The 27,757-nt window shown below is 45.1% G+C and overlaps 1 protein-coding gene across 2 annotated transcripts in view; it reads right to left on the bottom strand.

Moving 5' to 3' along the window:
* AMOTL1 (angiomotin like 1) overlaps positions 1-27,757 on the bottom strand; it is a 114,780-nt gene that overhangs the window by 80,835 nt on the left and 6,188 nt on the right. The window contains exon 1 of one of the 2 annotated variants that reach the window (XM_079786953.1): positions 15,960-16,191. The exons of the other annotated variant lie outside the window; for it this stretch is intronic. Within the exon in view, the coding sequence (XP_079643079.1) occupies positions 15,960-16,008 (49 nt within the window). The 5' untranslated portion in view covers positions 16,009-16,191. Of the gene's footprint in view, positions 1-15,959; positions 16,192-27,757 lie in introns of those variants that run through there. 2 annotated transcript variants of the gene reach the window in all.

Here is a 27,757-nt window from a genome sequence, read left to right as displayed (position 1 = left end):
AAAATCAATGGAAACATATCCTCAGGTGAGGATAAAAAGAAAAATAAAGAAATGTCATATTCTATGAAAGACACATCTTGAAAATGCTTAAAGAAAGTTGTCATTTTTTCATGGTGAAGGGACTGGGGTCTGTGTTGATGAAAATACCTGGGCGGCTGTGGTGACTGGCAGTGGCTGCAGCAGAGGGGTGATGGGGCGGGCGCCTTCCCCTGATCAGCCCGGTCGCCTCAAGCAAAGGGAAGCCAGACTGCGGCTTAAGTCCACTCCCAATGGGGAGTGGGCTTAAGCCATCCATAGGACATCCCCTGATGGCTCCCAGTATGTGACAGGGGCCAGGCTGGGCTGAGGGACCCCTCCCCAGTGCACGAATTTCATGGACCGGGCCCCTAGTCTATAATAATAAAAGTGTAATATGCTAATTAGACTGGACGGCTGAACAGCGGAACGACCATCCGGACGACCTTCCAGACGAAGCCAGGGCTGCGAGGGCCGAGCCCGTTGCACGAATTTCATGCATCGGGCCTCTAGTCCATAATAAAAGGGCTTTATCTACAAAGAGGTAATAATTTTTTAAATTTGGAGCTTAATATAAAATCCAAAGGTTATTTAAATATCTTGACTCAAACTGCACACAATACCAAAATTCATATTTCATGTTGAGATATTTGGTTCTTAAATTATCTAAAACTAGAAGTATCTAGACTCTGGAGATTCTTCTCCTCAGGTAAGTTTTTTTAAAGCCACTTTATTGAGGTATGACTAGCATGTAAAAAGCTGTACAGGTTTAATGCGTCCAACTCGATGAGTCTGGGGATGAAAGTATTAGCCCGTGAGCCCATCACCACCATCAAGACCACAGACATAACCATCACCTCCCACCGTCTCCTCCCACCCTGTTTATTATCTGGGTGTGTTTGTGTAAGAACACTTAACATAACATCTACCTTCTTAGCAATAATAAAGCATTGTTAGCTACAGGCACTGTGCTGTACAAGAGATCTCTAGGACTCATTCATGCAGATAAGTTTTAACAAATAAGCCCTATATTTATTAAATAACTGAGGTTTAAATAATCTTTAAACATACTTATTTATACCTATCCCAGGACCAAAAGGGAACTCTTTGGGGTGGCCGTGGCACACATAATTATTATTAGTGTGTAAGCTCCATTGCTTAAACATGCTTCCATCACTGTGTGTAAACAGCAAGTACTTAATATTTTTTGAACAAAGGAAAACAAACAGGATGGAAAGCCCTCAGATAAACCCAAGACGTAAAATGACAACATCTGCCTCTCACCCACCCTAAGGAGGGAGAGGAGAGGTCAGACACTCTCGCTGCCCCTGACTCCTCCAGCTTCCTGGGTCCCATCAGCACCTGTTGTCACAGCTAAGTGACAGCGCCATGTCTATCAGGGAGCAGTTTCACAGGGACTGGGACTCTCAAGAGACAAGTTCATGTCTTCTCATCACACTCACCCAACTCATAAGTCAACATCAGCTCCCAAACGAACTACATAATTTAAAGCAACCAATATTCCCAAGAAACTAAACATCCATATAGCAATAAGAGTACAACCAATATGAGCAGGAGCTACCATTTACTGAGGGCCTATTAAGTGCAGGGATGATATAAAGCTATCGTTCGTGATCACCACCCTGTTCCCATTTCTTGGCGATGGGGACTAGGCTCACGTTGGTCAGGTGATGCCCAGGGCCACAGCACAAGGCACAGCACCACCCCTCCAACAAGAAGGTCTTTTCACTATGCCTTCCAAAGGCCCTCAAGAATCCTTCACTTAATCCTAAATCGTCTTTTCCCTGACTAATTTCTTACATTAAAATTAGGAGTTTCAATGAAATGCTTGCATTTACAGAAAGGTGCTGTTTCATCCCACTCCGCCCGGGCAACCCAGCATTGCCTGCCACCTTCAGTGCAAATGTCAGTAAGAGTGCAAAAGGCAGGGATGTCTTAGTAGTGTTATGAAGATAGCTTTTAGTTCTCAGAAACCTTCAAGGTTCTACAGACGGCACTTTGAGAAACACTGCTCCATGTGATGTAGCCTCTTCTAGGGGGAAGGGACCAAGACCTACAAAACTTAAGATGATAATGGCTGCAAACCAGTTAGAACTGAGTCACCTCCCTGCCCAGGCAAAGGAAGATGGTGAAACCTGACAAAGGCCCAGAGGCCCTCTGTTGTAAAGCACAGCTTGAACACGGCTCGTCAGGTGAATGGACCCACTGATTAAAGAAAATGTATTGAAGAGAGAGAGAGCGGCCCCTCCAGAAAACACCTGCACATGAATGCATCTCCTTGCCCTTGAGGAATTTTTATAAAAAGGAATACAAACCTGCAATGATATTTCACTAGCAAAACGTCTCCACGAGATTAGTTTGAGGAGGTGGGGAGAAAAGAAGCTAGTAACTTGCCCAGCAGGAAGTCAGGCAATCCTTGGAACAAAGGCAAGAATGTTGAGACATGATGACTGGAGAGGAAAGAGGATGATGCTGTCAAGCCAAAAGACTGGAGGATTAGAAGGACTGGACGAATAAAAAAGACAGAGGAGAAAATATCTGCTAAATGGAAAAAGCGGCTATGTGTGCCTTTTGTTTTGGTAATCTGTTTCTGAAACAGTGCAAGAATCCAGGGTGGACCATTTACGAGCTTTGTGAACTTAAGCAAATGAGTTAACTTCTTGGTGCCCCTTACCTTTTCAGTAAATGGGAGTAATAATAGGACCTACTATGTCCGGCTGTTATGGAGATTAAATGAGACAACAGAATGGGCTATCACAGTGTTCCTGCACATAGTAAGTGCTCAGTAAATTCTATGGGGAAATGGAACGGGAATCGCTGCTATAAAAGTCTCTTCCCAAAGAAGATCAAATCGGTAAGCTTTTTAAAAATAGCCAGATGCTCAAGCAGATCAGAGATGAAGGCTTTTAGAGTTTTTTTTAGGTCAGACTGTTCAGCTGACTGACAAACTAGACTAAAATTACATTTTCAATTTTCCAAGAATTTGAAAGGAGAAAAGTCTTAAAGACACAATTTCTCTGAAAATAAGCTTAGCGTTGTGGTCCTACTGGAATAACAAAATAAAAGAGTACATAGTGTTATCCCAAGGCTCTTCAAAACTCCTAACCTGTCTGGCCACCTTGGTGTTCAGGTTTAGGGTTAGGTGGGTCTGGAGAAGGTACCAGGACTCGAACCTGAAAACCCTCAGCTGCCAGGAGGCTCCACCTTCAAAGGGGACAACAGGGTAGTTACCGGGAGTGTGACTGTACCAACTGTACCCAGCACTACAAATAAGAAAAACCTCTCCTTTCCTTGGCACCTTTGTTCCATAACTTTCATTCCACCTGTGATGTAACAGGATGAAGGTCAAGGTGTGAACCCTGAATCCCTTCTCTGCACCGACTGTGGTGAATCTATCCCCTTTCACTGACAATGGAGGAGAAACTGACCCTTTAGTACCAAGGTGGGAGAAAGCCCAGTCCTTCAGGATCATAACATATGTGGCAATTTAAAGACTATTTTCATCCCCCAGTGAGTCTTTTTTTTCTTTAAATTGATTTTATTGATTTTTAGAGAGAGCAAGATAGAGAGATAGAAATAGAAACATCGATCAGCTGCCTCCTGCATGTCCCCCTACTGGGGATCGAGCCCTCAACCTGGGCATGTGCTCTGACCGGGAACCGAACCAGTGACCTGTTGGTTCATGGGTTGATGCTCAACCACTGAGCAACACCGGCTGGGGCCCCAGTGAGTCTTATAATGGCCTGGCCAATACGATGAAAAATAAAAGAATAAAAGCAGCTGGCCTCACTTCAAGATATAGAGCATCATCAGTTGACTGGAAGACCCATTACATTTCTCTAGTATCCAGTGCAACAGGTAACTGAAGAATTCTCTGGGGGAAAAGTATGAATCAATGTGACCAGAACATAATGTAAAATTTTTGGAGATTCTGAATCTCAGGTCCAAATCAGCACAAAAATCACTGACAGGAGCATCAGTTTCACTGCTGTATGGATGAGCTTTAAGTTTGTTTGCTTTTTAATGAACATCTATAGCAGCTAAACAAAATGACTAGCTTGATGCTCTGAGGAGGCAAAGACACACGGAAAGTCCACTTTCTACAGACCTAGCCTTCTAGCCGTTCCAGACATGTGGATAAAGAAGCCGCCAGAGGACCCAATCCCAAACCATCCAGTCCACCCCAGCCTCCTTCCCACCGAAGCCCCTGGTTCAGGGAGAGAAACAAGTCGCTTCTCCGTTCCATGCATGACACCCAGACCCATAGATTCTGTAAGATAATAAAATGGTTGTTTGAAGCTACGAGGATTTGAGGCCATTTGTTACACAGCAACCGGAACTGGGACAATGGTGATAGTAAACACATATAACTCCTTCAGATATTGTTCTTAGCAATTTGCATGTTTTAACTCACATAATCCATGTAATCCTTATAATGACCTTTTGAGGTAGGCATTACTATTATCTCTATTTAACAAACAAGGAGACTACTTGACAGACAAGTTAAGTAATTTGCCCAAGAATATAAAACCAGTGAAGCCCTGGCCAAGTAGCTCAGTTGGTTAGAGCATTATCCTGATACACTAAGGTTGCAGGTTCGATCCCAGGTCAGGGTGCATACAAGAAGCAACCAATGAATGTAGAAATACGTGGAACAATAAATCCATGTCTCTCTGTCTCTCATCAATAAATAAAAATTAAAAAAAAAAAACCACAACAGTGAGTGGCACAGGTGGGAAGTGAATCTAGGTTTTCGGCTCTGGGGTCTTCATTAAGCTCCACAGAAGAACACATCACAACTAGCCCATTTGGTCCATGTCCCACAATCAGACAGGACCACATTAAGGCATATGAAACCAATTTAAAGGGATTTCTAGAATGAGACACTCCCACACTTCTAGTAATTCATTGACTGCATCTTTGATCTCCATATCCTCCCAAGCTCCCTGATAGGGACCCTTCCATACTTCTAGAAATCATATCTGTAATTTAAACCCATTTCCTCTTCGTCAGTTCACAGTGAAGACAGAATACTTGAAAAGCAGTTATAAATCCTGTCTTGGCCTTCTCAGAGTGGAATACACCAGCTCATCTGCCTTCTGTTTTCTAACATCGTACTTCATTACATCCCTTTTAAAATATAAGTTCCATCGGCACAAAGGACATACACCCCACATTTAGTCCAGTGCCAGGCGTATGACAGACTTTAAAACGTCAGATGGAGGGGAAAAGGTCCGCTAGAGAAACTGTATCCTTTTTTGTTGCATTCTTCCCAAATTCTCCATCTCAGTATTGACTTGTACAATCCAGACTTACTCATTCAACAGATACTTACTGACCAGTGACTGTTTCTGTACCAAGGTTTATATTCTGTCCAAAAATAAGCAATGTCATGCTCCCTAATACTCAAACATGTACCTTCTTTAACAGAAAGTGAAAATATTTCACATAAATTCAATTAGAATGTTTGTGATGGCTGCCTAAATAAACTATTAAATTTAATATTACATTCTGTTCACTTTATAAACAAGCTTAATTACACATAACCCATTTTATGTTACCAAACTAACAAAGTGATCTTAGTTACTTAATAAATGCTATTAAAATGTAAATATTTGTATTTACTTCAGGCTTCCCCCCACCCTCTTCCAAATTCCTGGAATTTATGTTGGAGAAAGTTAAAATTTCAGATATTTTTTTCTCTAAGATTATCCACATCAGAGTAGACTTTTTAGACATCTATTCTTAATTTTTTTTTTTTTTTGATGAGTATTTTAAAGGATCAAATCCAAAAGTTAGCTAAAGGAAGCTGATTCACTCTCATGCCACCACCATTCGTTTTTGCTCTACCAGAGCAGTCACCACCATGGGAAGTAAGTCCGACAGGATTGTGTCTTTTAATGAACTTCCTGCTTATTATCTGACACTCCCACAATCTTCAAGGTTTGTGATGCTGTTTACCTGACTTTCCCAGGTGTCTTACTTTAAGCTTGTGTTTCCTACTCTCTTTTTCTGTTTTTCCTCATCTTTCTCCCCCACCCCATGCAAGCAATCTTGTCTGCCCTTGTATCTTCCAACCTTTTCCGACATGACTAGTTCCTCAGGACACAGGGCCTTACAGAGAATTTCCTATTCTCTGCTTTCCCAAGGCCCCCAGGTAGAGAGGGTTCATTCATCAGAAACTTGGTTCTCTGTGCCCTTCACAATATAGGAAGGGCCTGCCTCTCACCTGCTTTCGGGGGTCACACCATCCAGAGAAGCCCTTACAGCAGAGCATGGCTGAATGTGAGATGCCTTCCTTCCACCCTGGCACGGGGCCACTGGGCGTGTGCAAAGCCCCACCTCACACCGAGGAAGCAAAGCGAGCCTGGAGGACAGGATATCTATCATCCTTGTCCTGCTCTGCCTGTTCTGAAAAGGAGGGGGGGCGGAGGTGGAGGCAAGGAGGGGAAAAGGGAGGACAGAGTAGACCAGAAGAGGTGTGAGAGAACAGAATTGGGGAGACCTGTTATGTGGCTGTCATAATAGTCCCGGAGGTAGGTTGGGCTGTAGAGACACGCAAAGGAAGGGGAAGTATGCAAGAAGTATTTTGCATACTTTCTGCAAAGGACCTAGTGACTGGGTGTGGGGCAAGTAAGGAAAGGAACTTTACGGTTTACAGCACACTTCAGAGGAGGCAGCTGTTAGCATGAGGTGTGTGGGATGGTATCTGAGCAAGCCCAAACTGGCAAGGTGGACAGGGCAGCCCCCTGCCTCTCCCTGACAAAGGCCGGTTCAGTCGCGGACCAGACCCAAGTGGAGGAGTCCAGGCTGGCCGCAGAACCTCTCCTGAGAAGGACCTCTTACTGCTAAACCCACCCTAGCATTTCTATTTGCTTCTCTCAAGGACCAGATCCCAGGGAGAGTCCCCAGAACTAAACCAAAGCCTCAACCATCACTAGAAATGGTAGATACCTTGATAACAGCCTGTTAACCTGGTAAACTCCACCTCCAGCATAACGCAAATGCCATGCAGACCCACCTTCCATGTGACATGAGCCTCCAAAACCAGAAGTGGCAAAATGAGGTTCAAGCTGCTGGCGCAGCCATCCTTTGTTATTCCTCCCAATCAGGTCCACACCAGACTTCCAAGGGAGAGATAAGGGATATAGTTCACTCATAAATGTGTCCCTGTCCTGCCCCGGCCGGTGTGGCTCTGTTGGTTGAGCGTCGCCCTGTGCACGAGTGGTCACCGGTTTGTTTCTCGGTAAGGGCACATGCCCGGGTTGTGGGCTTGAATGCAAGAAGCAGCCAAACGATGTTTCATTCTTGCATCGATGCTTCTCTCTCTCTCTCTCCATCTCCCTTCCTCTCTCTCAAAAATCAATAAAAACACACACAAAAATGGTGTCCCTGTCCCATCATACGAAACCCAGTGATGCTGCCACCAGGTAAGCAGGGCTGATATCTCTCTAGAAGAGCAGCAGCCGATGAAACTTGCTGCGATGGTGGAAATGGCTATTCAGTACTTGAATTGTGGCTGGTGTGACAGAGGACCTGAATTCCTACTTTTAAGTAATTTAAATACCACATCTGGCTAGTGGTTACCGTGGACAGAGTAGGCCTAGAACTTAAGAAAAGAAAAAAAAAGGATAGAATTTTATTTCTCAACTACAAGGAAGCTGAATATCTTGATAGTCCAGCATCTACTTGGGCTCTTTTCCAGCACCAAACACTTCTTTCTTTGGTCATTACTACACTACACATCAATGTGCCTCCAAAATACGTTTAGAAGCACTCTGAGCCCCCAGCCCAACGGCCCAGCCAGGAGCCTTCTCCGGGACCCCTCTGCAGATTCCTCTTTACCAGGTCTCCCCAGCAGCAATAAAACTCACCTCAGGAGAGGCAAGTCCATCCCCAAGTCCCTTTGGACACTGTTCCAAAGGCACATCGAGATCCCACAAAATAATAAGAAACTAATTTTGCACCACGTTTTACCTCTTACATAGCCCTTTCACATGCAGTATCTCATGTAAGCCTCACAATAACCTTGGGATATAAGAATTTAGTAAACACATTTATTTCACAGAGGTTAAGTGACTAGATAAAGCAATATGGTTTGTATATGGTAGCCACAGACCCTAACTTGGCATGTCTTCTAAGTAAGGAGAGGTCATAAGACAATTGAGGGGAAAAATGGGGCTGGGAAGGGGGAAGGAACAAAAGAGTGATTAGAAGAGAGAATAGTTATGTGCATCAACCTGAGACACCAATCAATTTATTTCCATCTCAATCGTTAACATGAATAGACTCAATTTCAAAGACTTAAGCACTTTAGTATGGGTCCAATTTAAAAGAGGACTGGGCTCTAAAACAGTGGTTCTTAATGTGCGTTCCCCAGAGCTACAGCAGCTGCAGCACCACTTGAGTACTTGTTAGAAATGCAAATTCTCAGGCCCCATCCAAGATCTGAAACAAAAACTCTGGGGGTGGGGCTCTGCTGTCTGTGTTCAAGTAAGTCCTCCCAATAATTCTGATGCCCACCCACGTCTGAGAGCCTCTGCTGGAGAAATGTACATCTAAGGCCTCATGCGTTTCCTCTGGGAAAGAAACAACCTGGTCAACAAGGGAAAGGAAAGGGAGCTGCCAGCTGTGAAGTCTGGGACGTGCCCTGGTGACAGGAGTCCCGGCTTTCTGTACCTCGGGCAATGAACTCCGAACCAGCTCACAACAGCAGACACACCTCCCGCCACCTCCTGTGGTCAGGGCAGAGAGGAAATCGTTCTTTATTCAGAAAAATCTGGGTTTATGGGTGGGGAAGAGGCATATTTTATGGGCAGTACTAGATTGCGAATAGAGTATTCTAGCTCCTAACCTCATTCAATAAATATTTGGTACATGGCACAAAGTTTCCAACTGTGAAAAGGTAAGCTTCTATGAGTAGGAACTGGGATTCCAGTTTCTCAGGGAAAGGAGATATATGAGAACACACATAACATTATCAAACCATTTGTCTCTCTGCTGTTTAATCATAGCAATTATCATCATCATCATCATCATCATCATCATCATCATCATCATCGTAGCAGGCATTTATTGAATGCTTTCAATGTGCCCAGCACTGTGCTAAGTGCTGCATATGCATTATTTCATTTCACCCTCATGCAACTTCATGAGGTAAGAACTATTATTGTCTCCATTTTATCCACGAGGCTTCAGCAAATCAAATCCCCTGAGGTTACAGAGCAAGGAAGAGGCAGGACCAGGAAGCAAACTAGGTCTATTTCTTCCTAAACAGTCCAAAATACCACCCCCTTTTACATTTTAATATATACCCAAACTTTATATCTATTCAACCTTATTCATACTCTTTATGCATTTTTTAAGTATCCACATGCTATTAAAAAAAAGTCACCAACACCCACATCCTTCAGCGTGTACTCAGAAACCAGGATGACCCTCACACTGAAGAATCCGTGGCAATAAAGATATCCAAAAACTGGATCAAAGGCAAGAACCAATTTTACTCCCACTGTGCTCAGGCAGCACGCCCAGGGAAGCCCGCCTGGCCACCTGGACCAAAGTGAGCCCTCTCTGCTCAGTGCTCATCACCCGGTCTCGATATGGTCCTTAACACACGGGAGTGTCCACACACAACCCCACTCATCAGTGAGCTTCCAGAGCACTAAGTACATAATAAATGACAGAAGACATACAAATTCTTAGGAGGGTAAATGTGAACCACAATTTGATTATAAAACGTAAAATTGTGAAACTTCTAGAAGAAAACGTAGGAGAAAATCTTTGGGGTATAGACCTAGGCAAAATGTTCTTAGATGTGACACCAAACGCACAACCCCCCCCCCCCCAAAAAAAAAAATCAACAAAGTGAACTTTATCAAAATTAAACACTTTTTTTTCCTGCAAAACATCCTGTTAAAAGGACAAAAAGACAAACTGCATGCTGGGAAAAAAATGTGGAAGCAACATATCTGACAAAGGATTAGTACCTAAAACATATGAAGAACTCTCAAAGCTCAATAGTGAAACAAAATAACAACCCAGTTAGAACATGGCCACAAGACAGAGCAGACATTCCACCAAAGAGGACTTACAGATGGCAAATAAGTTCATGAAAAGATGTTTAACATCAGCAGCCATTAGGGGCTGCAAATTAACACCACGATAGACTAGAACCCTCATGGGAGCAGCTAGAATAATAAGCAAATGCAGGTGAGGATGCAAAGGAACTGGCCCTCTCATACATTGCTCATGGGAATGTAAAATAATACAGGTAACTGTGGAAAAGGATTTGTCAGTTTCTCAAAAAACTAAACATACACTTACCATACGGAATCAAGCAATAACACTCCCCGGCATTTATCTAATATTAAGAACCCCCAAACTGGAAACAACCTGAATGTCCTTCAATAAGGTGAATGGTTAAATTGTGGCACATACATACCATGAAATACTGCTTAGCAATAAAAGGAAATGGCCTATTGAAAATGCAACAGCTTGGTTGGATCTCAAGGGTATTGGGCTTAGAGAAAAAGCCAATGTCTAAAGGTCACATAGCACATGATTTTATTTATATAACATTCTCAAAATTATAGAGAAGGGGCGTGGGGGGAAGGGAGATGGATGTTACTATAAAGGGCTGGCACCAGGGAGATCCTTGAGGTGATGGAATAGTTCTGTACCTTGACTGCGGTGGTGGCTTCAGGAAATCTACACATGTAAAAATGCTGCATAGACATATACACACACAAACGTGTGCATGTTAAACTGGGGAAATCTGAATATGCTCTGGGGATTGTACCAATGTCAATTTCCTGGTTCCGCTACACTAATGGCTAAGGAGGTCCCACACACAGATTTAAACATACACAGTAGGATTACGTGACTTCATTTTTTTAAAAAGTAAATCCAATTCCCTAGGGTCTTAACAGGGATATATTTCCTAACACCTTAGAGCATCGATTGACAACCTTTCTCATATCATGGCACACATAAACGAAATACTAAAATTCTGCAGCACACCAAAAAATATATTCTTTGCTGAGCTAACAAAAAAAAAACACACACAAAAAAAGTATAGTTGATTCATTCACACTGGACAGCTACCGTTGTGTTAGCTGTTGTCATTTGTTTTTTGACAATCTAAGGGAAAAGCGATCAGTGCCCCTGACCATAAAGTCAGGTACTGCGTGTGTTAAAATTCTCGCGGCACACTGGTTGGTAATCGCTGCCTTAGAGCTATTCCCCCACACCCCCCTCATAAAAGGAAAACCGATGCCTGATGTGTGAGCCCCTCTGGGAGCCCAGGAGTCCTGTCCTAAGTGCTAGGAATGAACATACCCTAAGGTTTCACAAGAAGGGAGGCCAAGGGCCTCCCAAGTTAGAGAACTCAGCATGGTGCCAACACACTAACAAGCCCAGGCATAGCTTCCCGCCAGCAAAAGTAGTGTACTGACCTACCCACAATGGCCAACATCTAAATGTTGTTTTTCCTCCAAGACAAAACAAAGTCAAACCAACAGAATAATTTTTTTTAATTGCTAAGCAAACAAACAAAAATTCCAACAACCCCAGACTACTTCCAACAAACCCTATAATCAAAGATGTCCTCGTACTTGACCTCCAAACTACGCCTTGCCTGTCAAGTATTCCATTGCCTAGTGATTCTGGGACTTAAGAGCCTACAAAAATGAATGAAAAAAAAATAGGAGAAAAATATTCAAAACACTAGAGAATTTCCTGACCTGAGCTTCCACATGCACTTAAAATGCCAGCAGCCACATTTGGGCAGGGTGGGGGGAGGGGTATTACAATTCTCCAAAGAATTGTGCATATCAGAAATACTAATAGGTCTTACAAAGTTTCTTTCTTTTAATTTATGGGCCTGGAAAATCTCTCAGGTTTTTACAATTTTTACTAGCAATTCCTTTGTTTCATAGTCATTATTTTTTCTTTAAAAGGCTTACATTATATACGGTAGCCCATGGTTTTGCTTTCCAAGGTTCCAGTAACCTCAGGTCAACCTTAGTCTAAAAATATTAAATGGAAAATTTCAGAAATCAGCAATTCATAAGTTTAACATTTCACACGGTTATGAGCAGTGTGATAAAATCTCACGCCATCCCACTCCATCTGGCCCAGGACGTGACCCGCCCCTTCATCCAGGGTGTACACTACCTGCCCATTTGTCACTTAACTGGCTGGGTTATCAGATGAACTGTCCTGGTATCTCAGTGCTTGTGCTCAGGTAACCCTTATTTTACTTAATAATGGCCCCAAAGCGATTTACATAACTTTTATCATCTATCTATCTATCTATCTATCTATATAAAAGGCTAATATGCAAAGTGTCTCCTCAGGAGTTTGACCAGGACACTGGGAGTTTGATCACTCACTATGACGTGCACTGACCACCAGGGGTCAGCACAGAATGAAGGAAGGCCCTGATAGGTCCTGATCGCCAGCCAGGCCTAGGGACCCTACCCGTGCATGAATTTCATGCACCAGGCCTCTAGTTACAGTATATTGTTATAACTGTTCTGTTTTATTATTAGTTATTGCTAATCTCTTACTGTGCCTAATTTATAAATTAACCTTTATCATAGAGATGTATATATAGGAAAAACATAGTATACATAGCGTTCAGTACTATCCGCAGTTTCAGGCATCCACTGGGAGGTAATGGGGGAGTACTGTAGTACTTTATCATTTTCAGAGCACTTCCACAAAATACTAAGTAAAAACAGCACTGGTACTGAGGGGCTGTACTTTTCAACAGAATTCTCACCAGCCAGACTGCCATCTAATTTCAATGAGCTCAGCCACCTCTCTCAGGCTTGGGTCCACACTCCTGCACAAGGGTGGACCAAAAAAAGGCAGATGCCTCCAGACGAACTGGCCAAGGCAGGCATTCTCAAGTCTAATCAGCAGTGTGCCTGCCCATAAAACCACTCACATTCCTGCATTCATGTGCTTTTCTTAAGGACAGCACTTTAAAATATCATTTAAACTAATGTCCTCCATTAACTTCCATGAAAAGATGTATTTTTAAATGCTTTGATCTCCATGTGCCCTTCCATACATTAGTATTCTTCACCCTCCCTCTGCGCAGAACTTAAAAGACCAAGACGTCTGTGCACTTTAAAAAGAAGGGGAGGGGGGAATGGACCTTCTAAGTCCAGCACCTTCTCCCCCTCCTAGCCACTTGCAGAGGTTACAAGGGTTTCCTTATCTTGAAAATGTATCTCTCCAAAAACTAAACACTCCCCCATCAACACCTCACCAGGGAGAGTAGAGCATCTTTAAAGCCTTCTACTCTATGCCCTACTCCTTTTCATTCTGGTCAAATAAGTGGCTTCCAATCCTTTACGCCTCTGTAAACAGTTCAAAGTGTATTTAAGTATTGTTCCCATAAGCCCCATAAAGAGCAGTCATACTAAAGGCACTATACTGCTCAGAGCAATGTGATGGGAAATAAATTTCACATTGGTGTAGAGCAGTGGTTCCCAACCTTTTCGGGCCATGCCCTACCTAGGCATGTCTAAAATCCTGATGCCCCCTCATGTGACATATAATTCTTATTATTCAAAAGTGAACTCCTATTCATGAGGAGAAAGCCTAAAAGGCCATTAACTTAACAAGCTTCAAAGAACATGGCATCCATGAAAGAGAAAAATAAAAGAATGAAAGGACAGTTGAAGTACTAAGGAAGAAATCACTAAGAAATTATTTATAAAATAATAATAATATGAACTGATATGAAAAATAGCAAATGAAGTTTCAAAACATATATTATAGAGAACTGAAATGCATAAATATGTCACAATATATATTTATATACTGTATATGAGGCCCCTAGAACCGTAAGAAATGCAAAAAGTTCACTGTTAATAACCCATTTTCGAATTGCCCCCTTGTGGGGCCTGTGCCCTACGTTGGGAATCACTGGTCTAGATTCTTCAAGAGTTTGCAATCTAGACAGACCCCTAATTGTGAACCTGGATCTGACCACCACAGGGAGCTTCCAGAATCCACAAGTGGTGGGCGCCAGGAGTGCCGGGCAGTCAGGAGTAGGGGTGTCCAGGAGTGCCGGGCAGTCAGGAGTAGGGGTGTCCAGGAGTGCTGGGCAGTCAGGAGTAGGGGTGTCCAGGAGTGCTGGGCAGCCAGAGGAAATCTGTCAGTTTGGCAGGGACTCAGGCAGCAGTTTGGAAGCAGAAAGCCATGACTGTTCAACATTTCAAGCCCTGACTATTCTTTTCTCTCTCTCTTTTTTTTCCAGCTTAAAACAGAAAAGAAAAAAAAAATTTTTTTTTAATTATATTACACAGGACCAGCTGAGTGAGGTCATTCTGTCAAGCCCTGACTTTTCACTTCCCGAAAAGCAAGGACTTTTTTTTTTTTTTTGGAATCGTAGCTATTAATATCCCTCCATTCTGATTTTACTTGCTTATGGCAAATAACATTGTTTGGCGTAGTCAGAGGCATCTCTGGGTATCATAAACGGCTCTCTACCACCACCACCCAGGACTTAGCAGCAGTTACAAAAACTCGACTCTCCTGATATGCCTAGGTCATGGGCAACCCTGTCGTCCGCACTGTGTCTCGATGGCAAGGGAGCTCAGGGCCCAGGCGCCCAAAATGTTAGTCCAAACCACAAAGCCTCCGGAGGCTGCATGCGGAGGCCCCGGCTGCTGAAACCCCAGTCCACCCAGGTGATCCACATGCAGCAAGCTGGGCATTTTCCAAAGCATTTGCCAATTGGAGACAGTAAACCAACCCCGAAGCCACAAAGGCAAAAAACCTTCGAACAAAACTGGAAAGGGAAAGTCTTCCCTTCCACCCGTCAAGATACTAGAGAGCAAGGCGTGGCGAGGCAAGGGAGCTGCGGGCAGGCGGAGTCGGGAATCTCAGGCTGGGGCTCCAGGGGTAAGTAAACCGGGCACCTTCGCTGCCAGCTCAGTCCAGGCGGCGGGGGCCCTCGAGGTGGGTGCGTGCAGGGGCTGTCAGTCCAGCAGGGCTGACTACTGGGCACGTTAGGCCGCTGCCCACGCGCAGGGCCTCGGCTCCACTCGGCTGTCATCCATCGGGCGACGCGCCAATCTCCCTCCCGCCACAAATGTCACAATCCAAGTAAAAAACAGTTCATCTTGGAAAGTTTGGTCCCCCGCCTCCCCCCTAGAAACCAGGTTCTTTTCAAGGCGGCATGAACAGCAAGGGAGAGCTAGATGTAACTCCCCGGCTTCTGTCAAATAAACTGGGGAGAACAAAGAAGGAGAGAAGAAGCTAACGCGATCCCAGCCTAGGCGTCCGGGGCGCAACCCCTTCCTCTCCCCCATCCGCCAGGGCCGACTCCCCCGCCGGCAGGAAGGGTCAGGCCGGGAGCGCGCAGCCCGTCGGGCCGGCGGGTGTGCGCGCCTTTGTCTCGCGCGGAGGGAAGCGGCCCCCCGCCACCCCCTTTCCGCCTCCTGCCTCGGCAGTCCGGAGACCCGGGCGCGGGCGCGGCTCAGAGAGTGCGGCCATATGGCAGGGCCCCTCCGGAAAGGCCAGTCCCCGCGTCCGGGCGCGCCCCGCACCCCGGGGTCCTGGGCCCCGCGGGCGGACACAACTTCCCAGTCTTCGAGGGGGCGCGGAGCAACAGGGCTCTGGGACCCAACCCGCTGGCACTGGGGGCCTACAGGGTGGCGCGGAGACGGAGTTCTGCTCTTTAAAAAAAAAATCTGGGTAAGAGAGCAGGATTCCAGTGGCGATCACTCGGGCCCCTGGCACCGAATCGGCTGCCCGAGTCTCTCCGAGCCGAGGCTATCTCAGCCCCGAGCCCCCGCAGAGGGCACCCAGCCTCGAGCAGCAGGGGGCGGGGAACACTGGGTCCCTCTCGTGGGAGACCTGGAAGACGCGGAGGCGCATCCCGAGCGGGGACTGGTTACCTTTCACCGCAGACTCGCAAGTTCCCCGGCGCAACTTTGCCCTCCACATGAGGCGATCATGGCTAGTTCAGTGCCGCGGTGGGAAAAGGCGGCCGCCAGGCAGCGCGCAGGGCATGGCGTGGGGCTGCGCGGGGAAGCGGCGCCCGACAATCAGCCCCATTCACACAGGAAGCAGGGAAATGCCAGGGCTTCACCTCCAGCCCCAAGCCCGACCGCCGCTGCTGGGTCCTAGAGCGTCGGGGAGGGTCGTCCGGGCCCGTCACTGTAACCCTACACTCCACCCCGCCCCGGCGCCCGGCCGCTGGGCCCTAGAGCCCGCCTACAGTCGGCTCCACAGTCCTCGGGTCCGGGAGCCGGCCTGCTGCCACGGCCTGAAGCGCCAGCTGACATGTCTCCCAGAGTTAGGAAGGCGATAGCCGCCCTGTTTTGTCCCCCGCTGCGGTTTAATTAATGTCAGACTGGCCAGTTCCTCTTCCTTCCCACCAGGCTACTCCGCCAGGCAGATATCGGTTTCTTATCGGTCCTCTAAGTCCAGGCTAAGGTTCCCTTTAGGATTTTTTCTTAAGTGGAATTTCCAGGTGAAAAGTGGCCACACACTTTTTTCTCTTTGCATTATTCCCCAGGCCCCAGGGCTTCCGTCACACGCTGAGATTGGACGACATGCTGCTAACAGATCTTACAGCCTTAGCTATGAAATGTACTGGGAAAACTGTACATCCTGTGGCCACAAACCCCAAGCCGTTATCTGCCCCAGTGGAGGCAAAGACAGTGACTCTGGGAAAATGTGGCTGCTTCTCCCCCACCTCTTATTAAACCAGGCCTTACTAAGGAACATTATTCACCCACCCCATCGTATTCAATTATACAGGGCAGGCCTTGGGAGCCTTGATCTGGAGACAAGGAACCGCCCCACCGTAACATTTCTCCCTGGCTTTCAAAGGCCGGCTCTGCTGCTCCCAAGACGAGAGGCCAGGTGAGACTGCGGTTGCGCAGGAAGAGTCCGTGCACGCACACCTCCGGTGTGCCTCTCCTCTCCTTCCCTGCCCTTTCACTAGACCAGGATCCCTTCGAGCATTCCTGCCGGATTGTGGCAATTGTTCCCCTTCAGTCATTCCTCTTGGATTGTGTGATCTTCTGATGATTCCAATCTAGTCTTCTGATTCCCAGGATGGCTAGCTCAGGAACCTCTCCAGATAAAGTCCAAATGCAGTAATTTAACCATTATTTACCAAATGCCTACTCTATTTAAAGTCAGCTATCCTGGTACTTGGTAGCACACAAAAGCAGCTAAGCCCTTCAAAGATTTATTTCAGAAGACAAGATATGCAAACAAAACAGGAAGGCAACAACACAAGGGCTGGAGGTGCCTGGAAAAGGTGGAGAGAAGTTCTGAGTGCAGGAGAAAGGAGAGCATTGAAGCGTGGTGGAGCTCAGAGGCAGCTAGCCTTTTAGCATAGACTGGAAAAGAACAGACAGAAAAAGGAGGGCAGGAAGGAAGGAAACTCACATTTATTAATTGGCCTCTATTAGATACCATATTGTATCCTAGGAGGCAACAGAATTTGTAAGTTACAAGCACCCCTGGGAACAAAACAGGCATGGATTGAGTCATAGTGCAACCACTCACCATCTGTGTAACCTTGGGCCAGTTGCCTAACTTCTCTAAACCTCAGTTTACACGGTGATGAAAATAGCACTTAAGCCTCACAGGGTGGTTGTAGGACTGAATACAGTAACAGACGTAGAATATTTAGCACAATGCATGTAAGTGCTCACCATAGACTGGCCATTATTATTTCAACCAAGCCTCCAATAGCCCTGTAAGGCAGAGAGGATCTGGGAAATAGTTGTAAGAAGCAATGACCTGAGAGGTTGGGGCAAAGGAGATGGGAAGGAAGAGATACCATGTAGAAACCAAGTCTTTGAAGATACCAAATACAATGAAGAAAGATACCAAACCTTTGGAGCAAGATTTTACTCTTTTCGAGGACTAGATGGCTATCCTGGGAAAAAGAGCAAAGCAATCAAGCTATCCCAGATTTTGGACCTGCGTCGTAGGGAGAATGAACCGTTCTTAGAAGAATGGGTCATTGGACCCATGATGGAAGCATGGGAGAGACTGAGAGAGGAAACTTGTCTGAGAAAGATGTTAAGAGACTTACTGTCCGCTGAGCAAGAGGAAATAAGAAGAGCTTGGGTGAGAAGCCGAAAAGAGGTATAGAGGGGAAAAAATGAAGCTGTGAAGATTGGTTTACCTGGCATGCCCACAACAAAAAATTAGGGAAAGAAGGAGGGAGAAGAGGAAGAGGTTGGAGAAGTAGAGAACTGGGCAGGTTTAAAGGCATGGAAGGCAGGAAACTTAGGAATTTGGTCCCATTCTCAAAAGTTACAGATGCCTCGACTTCTGATGAAGTGACAGGCACAGCTTGTGGGCTCAGGAATCTTCTGATTCAATTAGGTGGACCAGCCTAATTGAATATCAAGGGATAACACAAGTCAAATGCATGGCAGCATCGGCAGAAAGACCTGCTGGAGGCCCATCCCCCCCCCCCCTCCATATACCTTAACTTCAACTATTAATAATCACTACATCAAATATGGAAAGTGAATTATCTTCTACATCAATTACATCTGAATCTATTGTTCAGGAACTAAGGCCTGAGAAAAAGACTGTGGGTCTGACTAGCAAAAGATCATGAATACCACTTTACAATAATATTTGGCTGGAGATTCCAAAGTATGGGCCAAATAGGAAGAAGGTGTGTTAATAATAAAAACTGAATGCAGCTTCACTCTCAGCCAGGTGAACCAGTCAGCATCTGTGTTTTCTTTGGATCTGCACAAACACTCTAAAGGTCAGCATCTTTCCTTTCTAAAGTGACACGGGTTGTCTTTTACTCACCGCTAGGAAAGTTAGGAAGGTGATGATGGAACGATTTCAGCGTTCTCAGGGACAGCTCAGAGAACTGTCTCCAAACCGGGCAGGCACCAGGATGTACCAGACAAGCACAGAGGCCGGAAGAAGGGTAAGATAATAGGCATCCAGGGAAAGGAGAATGAACTTGGCCTTTAGAGTAAGTCCTGTGTTCTAGTCCTGGCTCCACCTATTTCCAACTATGGAGAGTAACCTAACAAGATCCTCGGCTTCCTCCTCTGTGAAATGGCTGCCATATTACAGGTTACAACAAAGCATTATGGGAGCACAAAGGAGTGACCGATTTTGCAGGATTGGAGAAGGGAGGGGGGAAGGCAGGGAGAAGTTTCCAAAAAATCCATGTACTGAGAGAAAGATATTACTAGCAAAGGCATGGGCATGTCACATGGGCATTTGCCTCCTCTGGAGATTCTGACACACGCCTTGCCTCATCTTGCAAACTACTGACAGGAACAGAATTCAGGGACTACTGGGAGTGCCTGAAGTAGAGGGTGCAGGGAGGATATTGCTCTGACAAGAGGAAGGGCAGGGGATGAGCTTTTGCCAGGCCAGAGTAATGAAGATGGAAGAGTGACAAATGAAGAGGAGGAGCATGCGAAAGGCAAGTGGAAGATACACAGGTGAGACACCTCTGTAGTTCTGAAATTGCAGATGCTTTAGATATGAGGGAACTGCTCCTAGGAGGATTTAGATGTATTGTAACAGATAATCTGGAAACCCTGCTCTGTTTGAAACTCACCCAAAGACTCTTTGGTTATGAACAAACTTCCCAACAAATATGTATTAAATACCTCCTAAGGGCCAGGGTCTATACCAACCTACACAGGCGTTTGGCTCAGTTAGTAAGCTATGGATCGGCCTGTTTGTCTGGATGCTATTAGCTTCATGCCCATGTGACACACCCGTCTCTTCTTGCCTCACGACTTTCTCCTGTGAACTTATTACTGATATGCACTAAACACACCATTTGTTCTATATAAAACATAAGAAACAGAGAGTAAGTATGAACTTGCCCAGGGAAAATGCACCTACACCAAATAGCTAAAGAGGAAGGTAGAGACATTGGTCCCAAACGAACCCGAGGTCAGCTCCTGACTGAAATACGGAGTAGCTGTGAATATAAAGAGCCTGGCATACAGCAGGTATTTAATAAATGATAAGCATCTTAATTAGTACTTGCCACTATTACTACAGAAACCTTGGGAGTATTGAAGGTCATACTTTTTGGTTGATTATCTCAGGGTTTCTCAGCCCTGGCACTATTGACATTTTGGGTTGATAATTTTTTGTTGTGAAGGATTGATCTGTGCATTATAGGATGTTAACAACATAGGCCCAATAGATGCCAAGTAGCAACACCCCACCCCAAACCAAGTTGTGGTAACTAATAATACCCCCACAGATACTGCCAAATGTCTCTTATGAGACAAACTGCCCCTGGTTGAGAACTGAGTTAGTTGACTAACTTATGTTGCCTAGTTTACAGGCTCCCAAGCTTCTAACCATATTGATCATTCTACTGAGTTATTGGGTGAATCCAATTGCATACTAATAAGAAGCAGCCTCGGTTTCATTTATCCTGTAGTATATCACACTATAATAGTTTCTCCCTTTCCCTCTTTTCACGAGCAAAAAACTAATCATGGGTGCAGGGTGGAGGGGGTCAATGGGGAAAAAAGCTGACATGTGTAATACTTTCAACAATAAAGATAAATTTAAAAACTATAAAATACCAGCCAAAAAACTAATCATGTTTTACTCTCTTATTTCCAAAGATGATATAGACAATTTTTTTTTCTAAAACTGGGATCGTACTGAGTTCCTAAAATAACAGTAACACAAGATCACTATTAAAAATAAAGATTGTCACAATACTTGGACATAACTTAGGTCAGAATGTTCATACTTAAGATCCCTTGTGGTTGCCATTCTGAAAAGGATGCTTGGGTGTTTTATTCGGAAAACATGTCCTTTCTGCCCATAGCTAGAAGGAACAGTGAGAAGAATAGCCCCTCCACAACTTATACAACAGTTCTTTCTAGAATATACACTTAACACCGTCATGTCTTGTACTTTAAATGCCAAAGACAGAGAAATGGGGAAGCTCTCACCATTCCTAGTGGCTTCAGCTCCTCTGGATGGTTCAGTTCAGGAGAAAAACTTGTTTTACAGCATAAACTCAGAGTGGGGTGAGGTGTTAAAATTTAAATGATGTTATTCATCTGGAAATCAGGAAGTACTTATTGTGTATCTGTGATAGAGCCAATATCATACAATGCAGAACAGTCTTCAGAAAAGTCCAAGGTAGAAAGTGAAATAATTAGAAATAATCAGAAAAAAATAAGTCCTAAACAGAAGGATTAACTAAAAGGAAAGCACAATACAGTTTGAAAGAAGGCAAAACTATGTGAGCACTACAATGGTTCATTCATTCATTCATTCAAAAAATATTATCAATTACATTGAATGCACTCCACTAGTTGCCCAAATATGGTATGGGCTCTGTCTTACCAAATGTATATAAATAAATCTATGATACAAATTTGTCCATGTGTGATGAAGAAAAGGAGCAATCACCGAGACTAACAAAGGAGAAGGGTGGCTTCTTAGAGGGGGTGAGAAGGGAAGCTTCTGGAAGGTGATGAAGAAGGGAGAGCAAACAGCAGGTGCAAAGATCTCGAAGTAGGAAAGAGCTCAATGAGTGTTAGAAACAAAGGAGGCAAAGGGAGAGAGGACCTGCAGGTACCCGGTACCGAGGATCCAGGGATGGGCCCAGGAAGAATTCCTTAGCCATGGCACCAGTCTCCCTTATCCAGTGTCTGGGAATAGACCCTTTCTATTCAACCTTTATGACAGAAGGTTTATACAGATGAGTTTCAAACCAAGTGGAAGTGAGAAAGGAAACATCAGAAAAGGACCAACTGGGGGTAAAATATAAAAGGATTAAATAGAAACAACCTGAAAGTAAACTCCACAGTCTATGCATTTGATCACAATATTTATACAAAAGACGCAATCTCTCTAGAGGCTTCCAGGGAGCCCCATTAAAAAAGGGGGAGACCAGGATCCCCAGTGCAGTAGGGCAGTGGTTCTTAAACTTTAGCTGCATCAGTCACCAGAAGGGCTTGTTGACACACAGCTTCTGATTCAGTAGGTCAGGGTGGGGCCCAAGAAATGCATTTCTAACAAGTTCCCAGATGACCCTAATGCAGCTGGTCCATGGGTCACACTTGGAGCACCACTGGTGTAGAACATTTGGGGGAACCTACCTTTCTATGAACGCAGAATCCCAACCTAAGTAAGGCAATTGGCAAGAGTCATTGTAGGAGAAGAAGAGTCAAAGCCCAGTTCTCAGTTCTGATCTAGCATGCACAGAGTAGTGTCTCCTCTGTGCCAGGTGATTTCAAACACGATCTCATTTTATCGGTACCTGAAAGGTAGGTATTATCACCCAAGTTTTACACATGAGGGAAAAGTCTAGGTGAGGTTATGTGACTTTCCCGAGGTCAGGTGGCTTATGAGTGACAGAGGCAGGATTCAAGCCTGCTTTAACCACTGCATTACTTTCCCTGACAAGCAAGCAGTTCCTCCCCTCAGCTCGCCTGGACAGGAGAGCTGCTCCCCCGAGTCCAGCCTGGGTGAACCAGTGGAAAGCACTCTGCGGCCTGACCCTAGTGTAGCTAGTGATGGAGGGACTCACAGACTCTTGGGGGCTGCTAGGGACCTGAACGTCTACTAAGTTTTTCCCTTCTTATGGAAGGGACTAAGATCTATTAAGCCTCCACAAAATCACTATGCTAGGCATGTAACAAACATCCTCTTTTTCTAAACCACCAGAGGTGGTGTCCAGTCTGTGGGGCACAGTTAAGTACCTTAAAACACAGGCTGAGAAGTCAGATGGGCCTGGGATCAACGCCCCTTCTGCCACTCTTTCGTTATCTGACTAGTTAACCCACTTGACCTTTCTAAAGCTTGGTTTTCCTTCTTTTAATAAGTAGTAGTTAACAACAGTATCCACCTTAAAGGTTGTGAGAAATTCATGAGTCAATAGCATGTAAAGCTCTCAGCACAGTGCTTAGCACGCAGCATATACACTATAATTATTAGCTATTATTACCAATTTATTATCCATTTTCTTTCAAAATATGGTCACATTAGAGGACTTTTAATTATTGTTCTGATAGACTGTGCTAGACACACAGTTTCTTTTTGTTTACATGTCCTGCGTTTTGGAATATTTAATAGGTAAATCCAAGATATATGAATGATGGGCATCTTGATTTTACCGCCACCCCCGCCCCAATTAAGAAAAATATCTCCAGATATTGTTATAGACAAAACAGGGGGGAAATGGTCTAGATTGTATATTTTAGGCAAATCTATAATAATAAAAGCATAATATGCTAATTAGACCGGACAGCTGTATGACCTTCCAGATGTCATGCCGGACGTCCTTCCAGACAAAGCCATGGAGGTGGGGGCTGAGGCAGAGGCGGTTAGGGGTGATCAGGCGGCAGGTGAGCAGTTAGGGGTGATCAGGCAGGCAAGCAGAGTGGTTAGGGGTGATCAGGTAGGCAGGCAAGCAGTTAGGGGCAATCAGGCAGGCAGGCAGGTCAGCGGTTAGGAGCCAGTGGTACCGGATTGCAAGAGGGTACAGGCCAAGCTGAGGGACACCCAGCACCCCATGTAGGAATTTCAGGCACCGGGCCTCTAGTTTAAAATAATTAAATAACCATCGCTAATAGGTATCAATTCATGGAGTGATAGTAACGTCGTTGCAGGCTTGATATCAAGGAGTCTGATGACCCCATTATGCCAAGTATTGGTCAAGTTATATAGTGAGATCATGTGCTCAATTTTCAGTGCCAGATTAAAGGGAAACACTCCTCAACTGTCAGGCAGTCAGCCGATGTCGAGCAGGATGGGAATGGATGGAGAAACCAGAGCATATTAGGAAGATAACCAGCATGGAGAAGAGATGTTTAAGATACAATCTGATAGCCAGATTGTATGAACTTATGGATGAACTTATTCTATATTCGCTATATAACACACCAGAGCATTGTTTTCAAAGAGCAGTTGGCAACCCAGTAGTGGAAATCATTGAACAGCATTTTAAATAAATAAAATAAATCATATTAGAAAACATCAGATGCAGCCCATCTAGTAAGGGTATAATTGTTATTCCACAAAACTTCACCTTTGGTTGTATTCATATTAAAAATTGTACATGTGAGTCTAAATGTAAAATGTACCCTTATGTTGGATCATGGTAAGAAAAATTTTTTAAAGGTCTAGAACACAAATATGGAGAACTGGGTTCAAGAATATGAAGTCAGGGTTCAGCTGCCGACACAGAAAGTGTTGTAAGAATGGTCACTGCAGATCTAGACCAGGTTTTCTCAGGAGGCTCCTCCCACATACACACAACACCCCCTCTGGTGACGACCTGGCACAGGCTGAGTGACCATGCATTAAGGAAGGAGGACCCTGGGTGTTCAGGGGATGAGAATGCCAAGATGCTCTGACTCTTCCAAATGGAGTAGATTAAACTTCAGCTTCAGGTTACAAGAGAGAATAGAGGGAATGGAAACCTCCATATGCAGACTCTGTAAGTCCTGCAGCCAGTCCAGAAGGACTGGCCCGTGGTACGTGTTACATGAAATGGAGTACACATCAAATCCCTGAAGTTGTCCAGGATTTCTGCTGCAAGAAGGGTTAATTTTTGCATCCATTTTCTAGTGAGGTGATAAAATAAGACACCTATGAGCAATCGCATCTCATTGACATAAGCACCCGAATGGAGTCCAATGGGGACTGAGTACGGATGACAGGAACGGAGCCGTGCTTGAACTCACCTCCTAACAAAGCAAGCCAAACGCCATGCAAGGGCAAAGCAGCCCAGATTCTCCCACACCCAGGGCTGCCAGATAAACCCCCAGTCGGACTTGAATTTCAGATAAGCAACAAAAGTTTTTAGTTTAGTATATCCCAAAAGTTGCAGGGGACACATATATACTACAAACAATCATTTGCTTTTCACCTCAAATTCAGCTTTAACTGGTATGCTGTATTTTTGTTTGCTAATTCTGACAATACCTTCCTAGGCTAGGCTATGTCCCTATACTGCTTGAGAGGGTTCCTCAGTCTCTCATGTGGTAAACAGTGTGGAATGGCAGCTCCCAGGAGCTGAGAGCAGTACAAACAACAATGATGATCCTAATGGGGAAGGAGTGAAATTCACATGCTTTCTCCCATGGAACCCCACTTAGCCAGATGTAAGGACCTTTTACTGGTGGGACAGACTCCTTGAGCCGTGAAGATATGCGCATTTCAGGAAGGAGTTAATACGGTTACAGTCCCATTGTGTAGCATTTCCATGTTAACCCCAGACTGGCCTGAGGCAGAAGATTCAGTGTCATTCACTGGCACTCCATTATCAGTGACACGGCCCCTGGAGGAGGAGCTGCTGTGGCTGAGGCCAGCTGTTAAGGCAGACGATGCTGTTCATGCCATGGACCTCTGTTCTTCAGGTCACACTGGGACGATTGCTCTCCGCCAGGAAGCCTGCCTGGCCTCCCTGGACCTCCACGACTGGGTCAGGTTCCTCTTCTCTGGGGCCCCCTGCCCTCCTTGCATACTGCCCTTACAGCACTCACCCTAAACATTGCAACCCTCCACTGGGGCTGGAGGTGGCAGGTGTCCAGCAAGAACGCAGTCTAGCCCTAACCGGTTTGGCTCAGTGGATAGAGCGTCGGCCTGCAGGCTGAAGGGTCCCAGGTTCGATTCTAGTCAAGGGCATGTACCTTGGTTGCGGGCACATCCCCAGTAGGAGGTGTGCAGGAGGCAGCTGATTGATGTTTCTCTCTCATCGATGTTTCTAACTCTCTATCCCTCTCCCTTCCTCTCTTTTAAAAAGCAATAAAATATATAAAGAAAAAAAGAACGCAGTCTACAGCAAATAGGGAAATCTGGAATCCCTCTTTTGAGTTTTGGGGGAAATGGCTTTTAGAGCCAAAAGGAAAATATGTTTTTTAAAAAGGATGGAATAATCTAAATTCTCTGGCTGGTCAGCCACGAAGGGCCAGAATAATGGACTTTTCTTTTTGGTCAACAGTCAGAAACAGCAAACCTTTGGGGACAGAAAGAAAGGAGCCCTGGCAGGTTACAAGTCCCAGCAGTAGACTATCATTCAGTCCCCTTCAACCCCGAGCTTTCCCTAGAGTCCATTTCAGATAAGGTTCCACACCCACAGGTCCTTTCTCTATTTTCTTAAGAACCTGGCTGGTGTGCTCAATGGTTAGAGCGTCGGCCCTCGTACTTGGGTTGCGGGTTTGATCCCTTACCCTAGTTGGGACACATGCAGGAGGCAACTAATCAATGTATTTCTTTCACATCAATGTTTCTCTCTCTCTCTCTCTCTCTCTCTCTCTCTCTCTCTCTCTCTCTCTCTCTCTCTCTTTCTTCCCTCCCTCCCTCCACTCTCTCTAAAAATCAATGGAAAGAATATCCTCCAGAAAAAAAAATAAAGAATCTGAAGTTTCCATAAAGTGCTGACTATTAAACAGTGACCTGAAAGCAGCTACAGCGCCTGTCCACTCTGAGAAGAGGCTGAAAATAAATCTTGCCAACTCTGTATGTGGGGGTACAAAGGTCACCGGGAGAGGAGGACTAAGCAGCGATAACTGTACACGCATATTTGACATGAAAATAACCCCAGGGGTGCCCTGGCGAGGAGTGTCACATCTAGCAGTCCTGCAAAGGAGGGCGTTGCAGCAGGCAGCAGACGGCGAGAGACAGCAAACCCACCCCTGAACAGCTGTTTCCCCATTTTGCCAAAAAGCATTCTTTCTAAATCATTTTTATAATTTGACCTGTTCCATTTCCTGGCAGAGAGCCCCAGGAAGGCAAGCACTGCCCTTTCTGTCCACATTCCAGCTGAAGATGGGAAAAGGAAGGAGGGAGCTAGAGGAGGAAGCGGAAGGACACTGACCTGGGGGACCAGAGACAGAAAGGGGGCAGGGAGAGAGAGATGAGGCCAGAGAGAAGAGGGGAGAAAAGAGCAAAGGGTAGCAGGGAGAGAGAGAAACAAATGGTATCGAATCCTTTTGATGGGCCCACCCCGGGCCAAACCAGTTTGAGAGAAAACAAAAACAAACAGGACACGTTCCAGAATGATCTTCCAGTAAGAATGTGACCCAGAAACCAGAATCACAGTTCTCCTGAGCAGACCAGGCTACGCATTAACACCCTTTAGACTCCAGTGTCCTTAACACGGGAAGAAATACCATCCTTTCTAGGTAGTCGTGATTGTATTTAAGATCCAGGAATAACTCGACACAGTCTTTTTCTAGACTTCTAGGAAAAACATTGCTTTGGCAAGAAAATGTCCTTTCCATTTTCGCATTCATGCGCACCGCGCGCGCGCGCGCGTGCGTGTGTGTGTGTGTGTGTGTGTGTGTGTGTGTGTGTGTTTTATCCCACTATTCCCTATCTCCCTTGCTCTTTTTTTCTTAGCCAAGGCAGCTAAGCATTTAACCCTCAGAATGTATTATTTTCCCTGTCCTACTCCATTCTCTCCCTGAAAAAAAACTCCACCTCCTGGGCAATGTGTAGTATCACTTTGTAAACACACATCTAGGGAGCCGTGATGAATTTTACACCTGAGCCTGAGTCCACTTGCCTTCAGTTATGCGTCCAGATTTCTCTACAGGCTTCTACTGACCTGCCCTAAATGATGCTGCTGCAATGTTTGCAGCAGCATCATTTAGGGCAGGTCAGTAGAGAAATCTGAAACTAGAAATGAGAGAAATCTGAAACTAGAAATCACCTCCGCGCCTTATGAGGTTTCCTGTCCCAGGTA

This window comes from Cnephaeus nilssonii (assembly GCF_951640355.1).
Source record: "Cnephaeus nilssonii genome assembly, chromosome: 13".
Taxonomy (NCBI): Eukaryota; Metazoa; Chordata; class Mammalia; order Chiroptera; family Vespertilionidae; genus Cnephaeus; species Cnephaeus nilssonii.
Note: the sequence above shows the minus strand (reverse complement) of the source record. Positions and strands in the feature narration are given on the sequence as shown.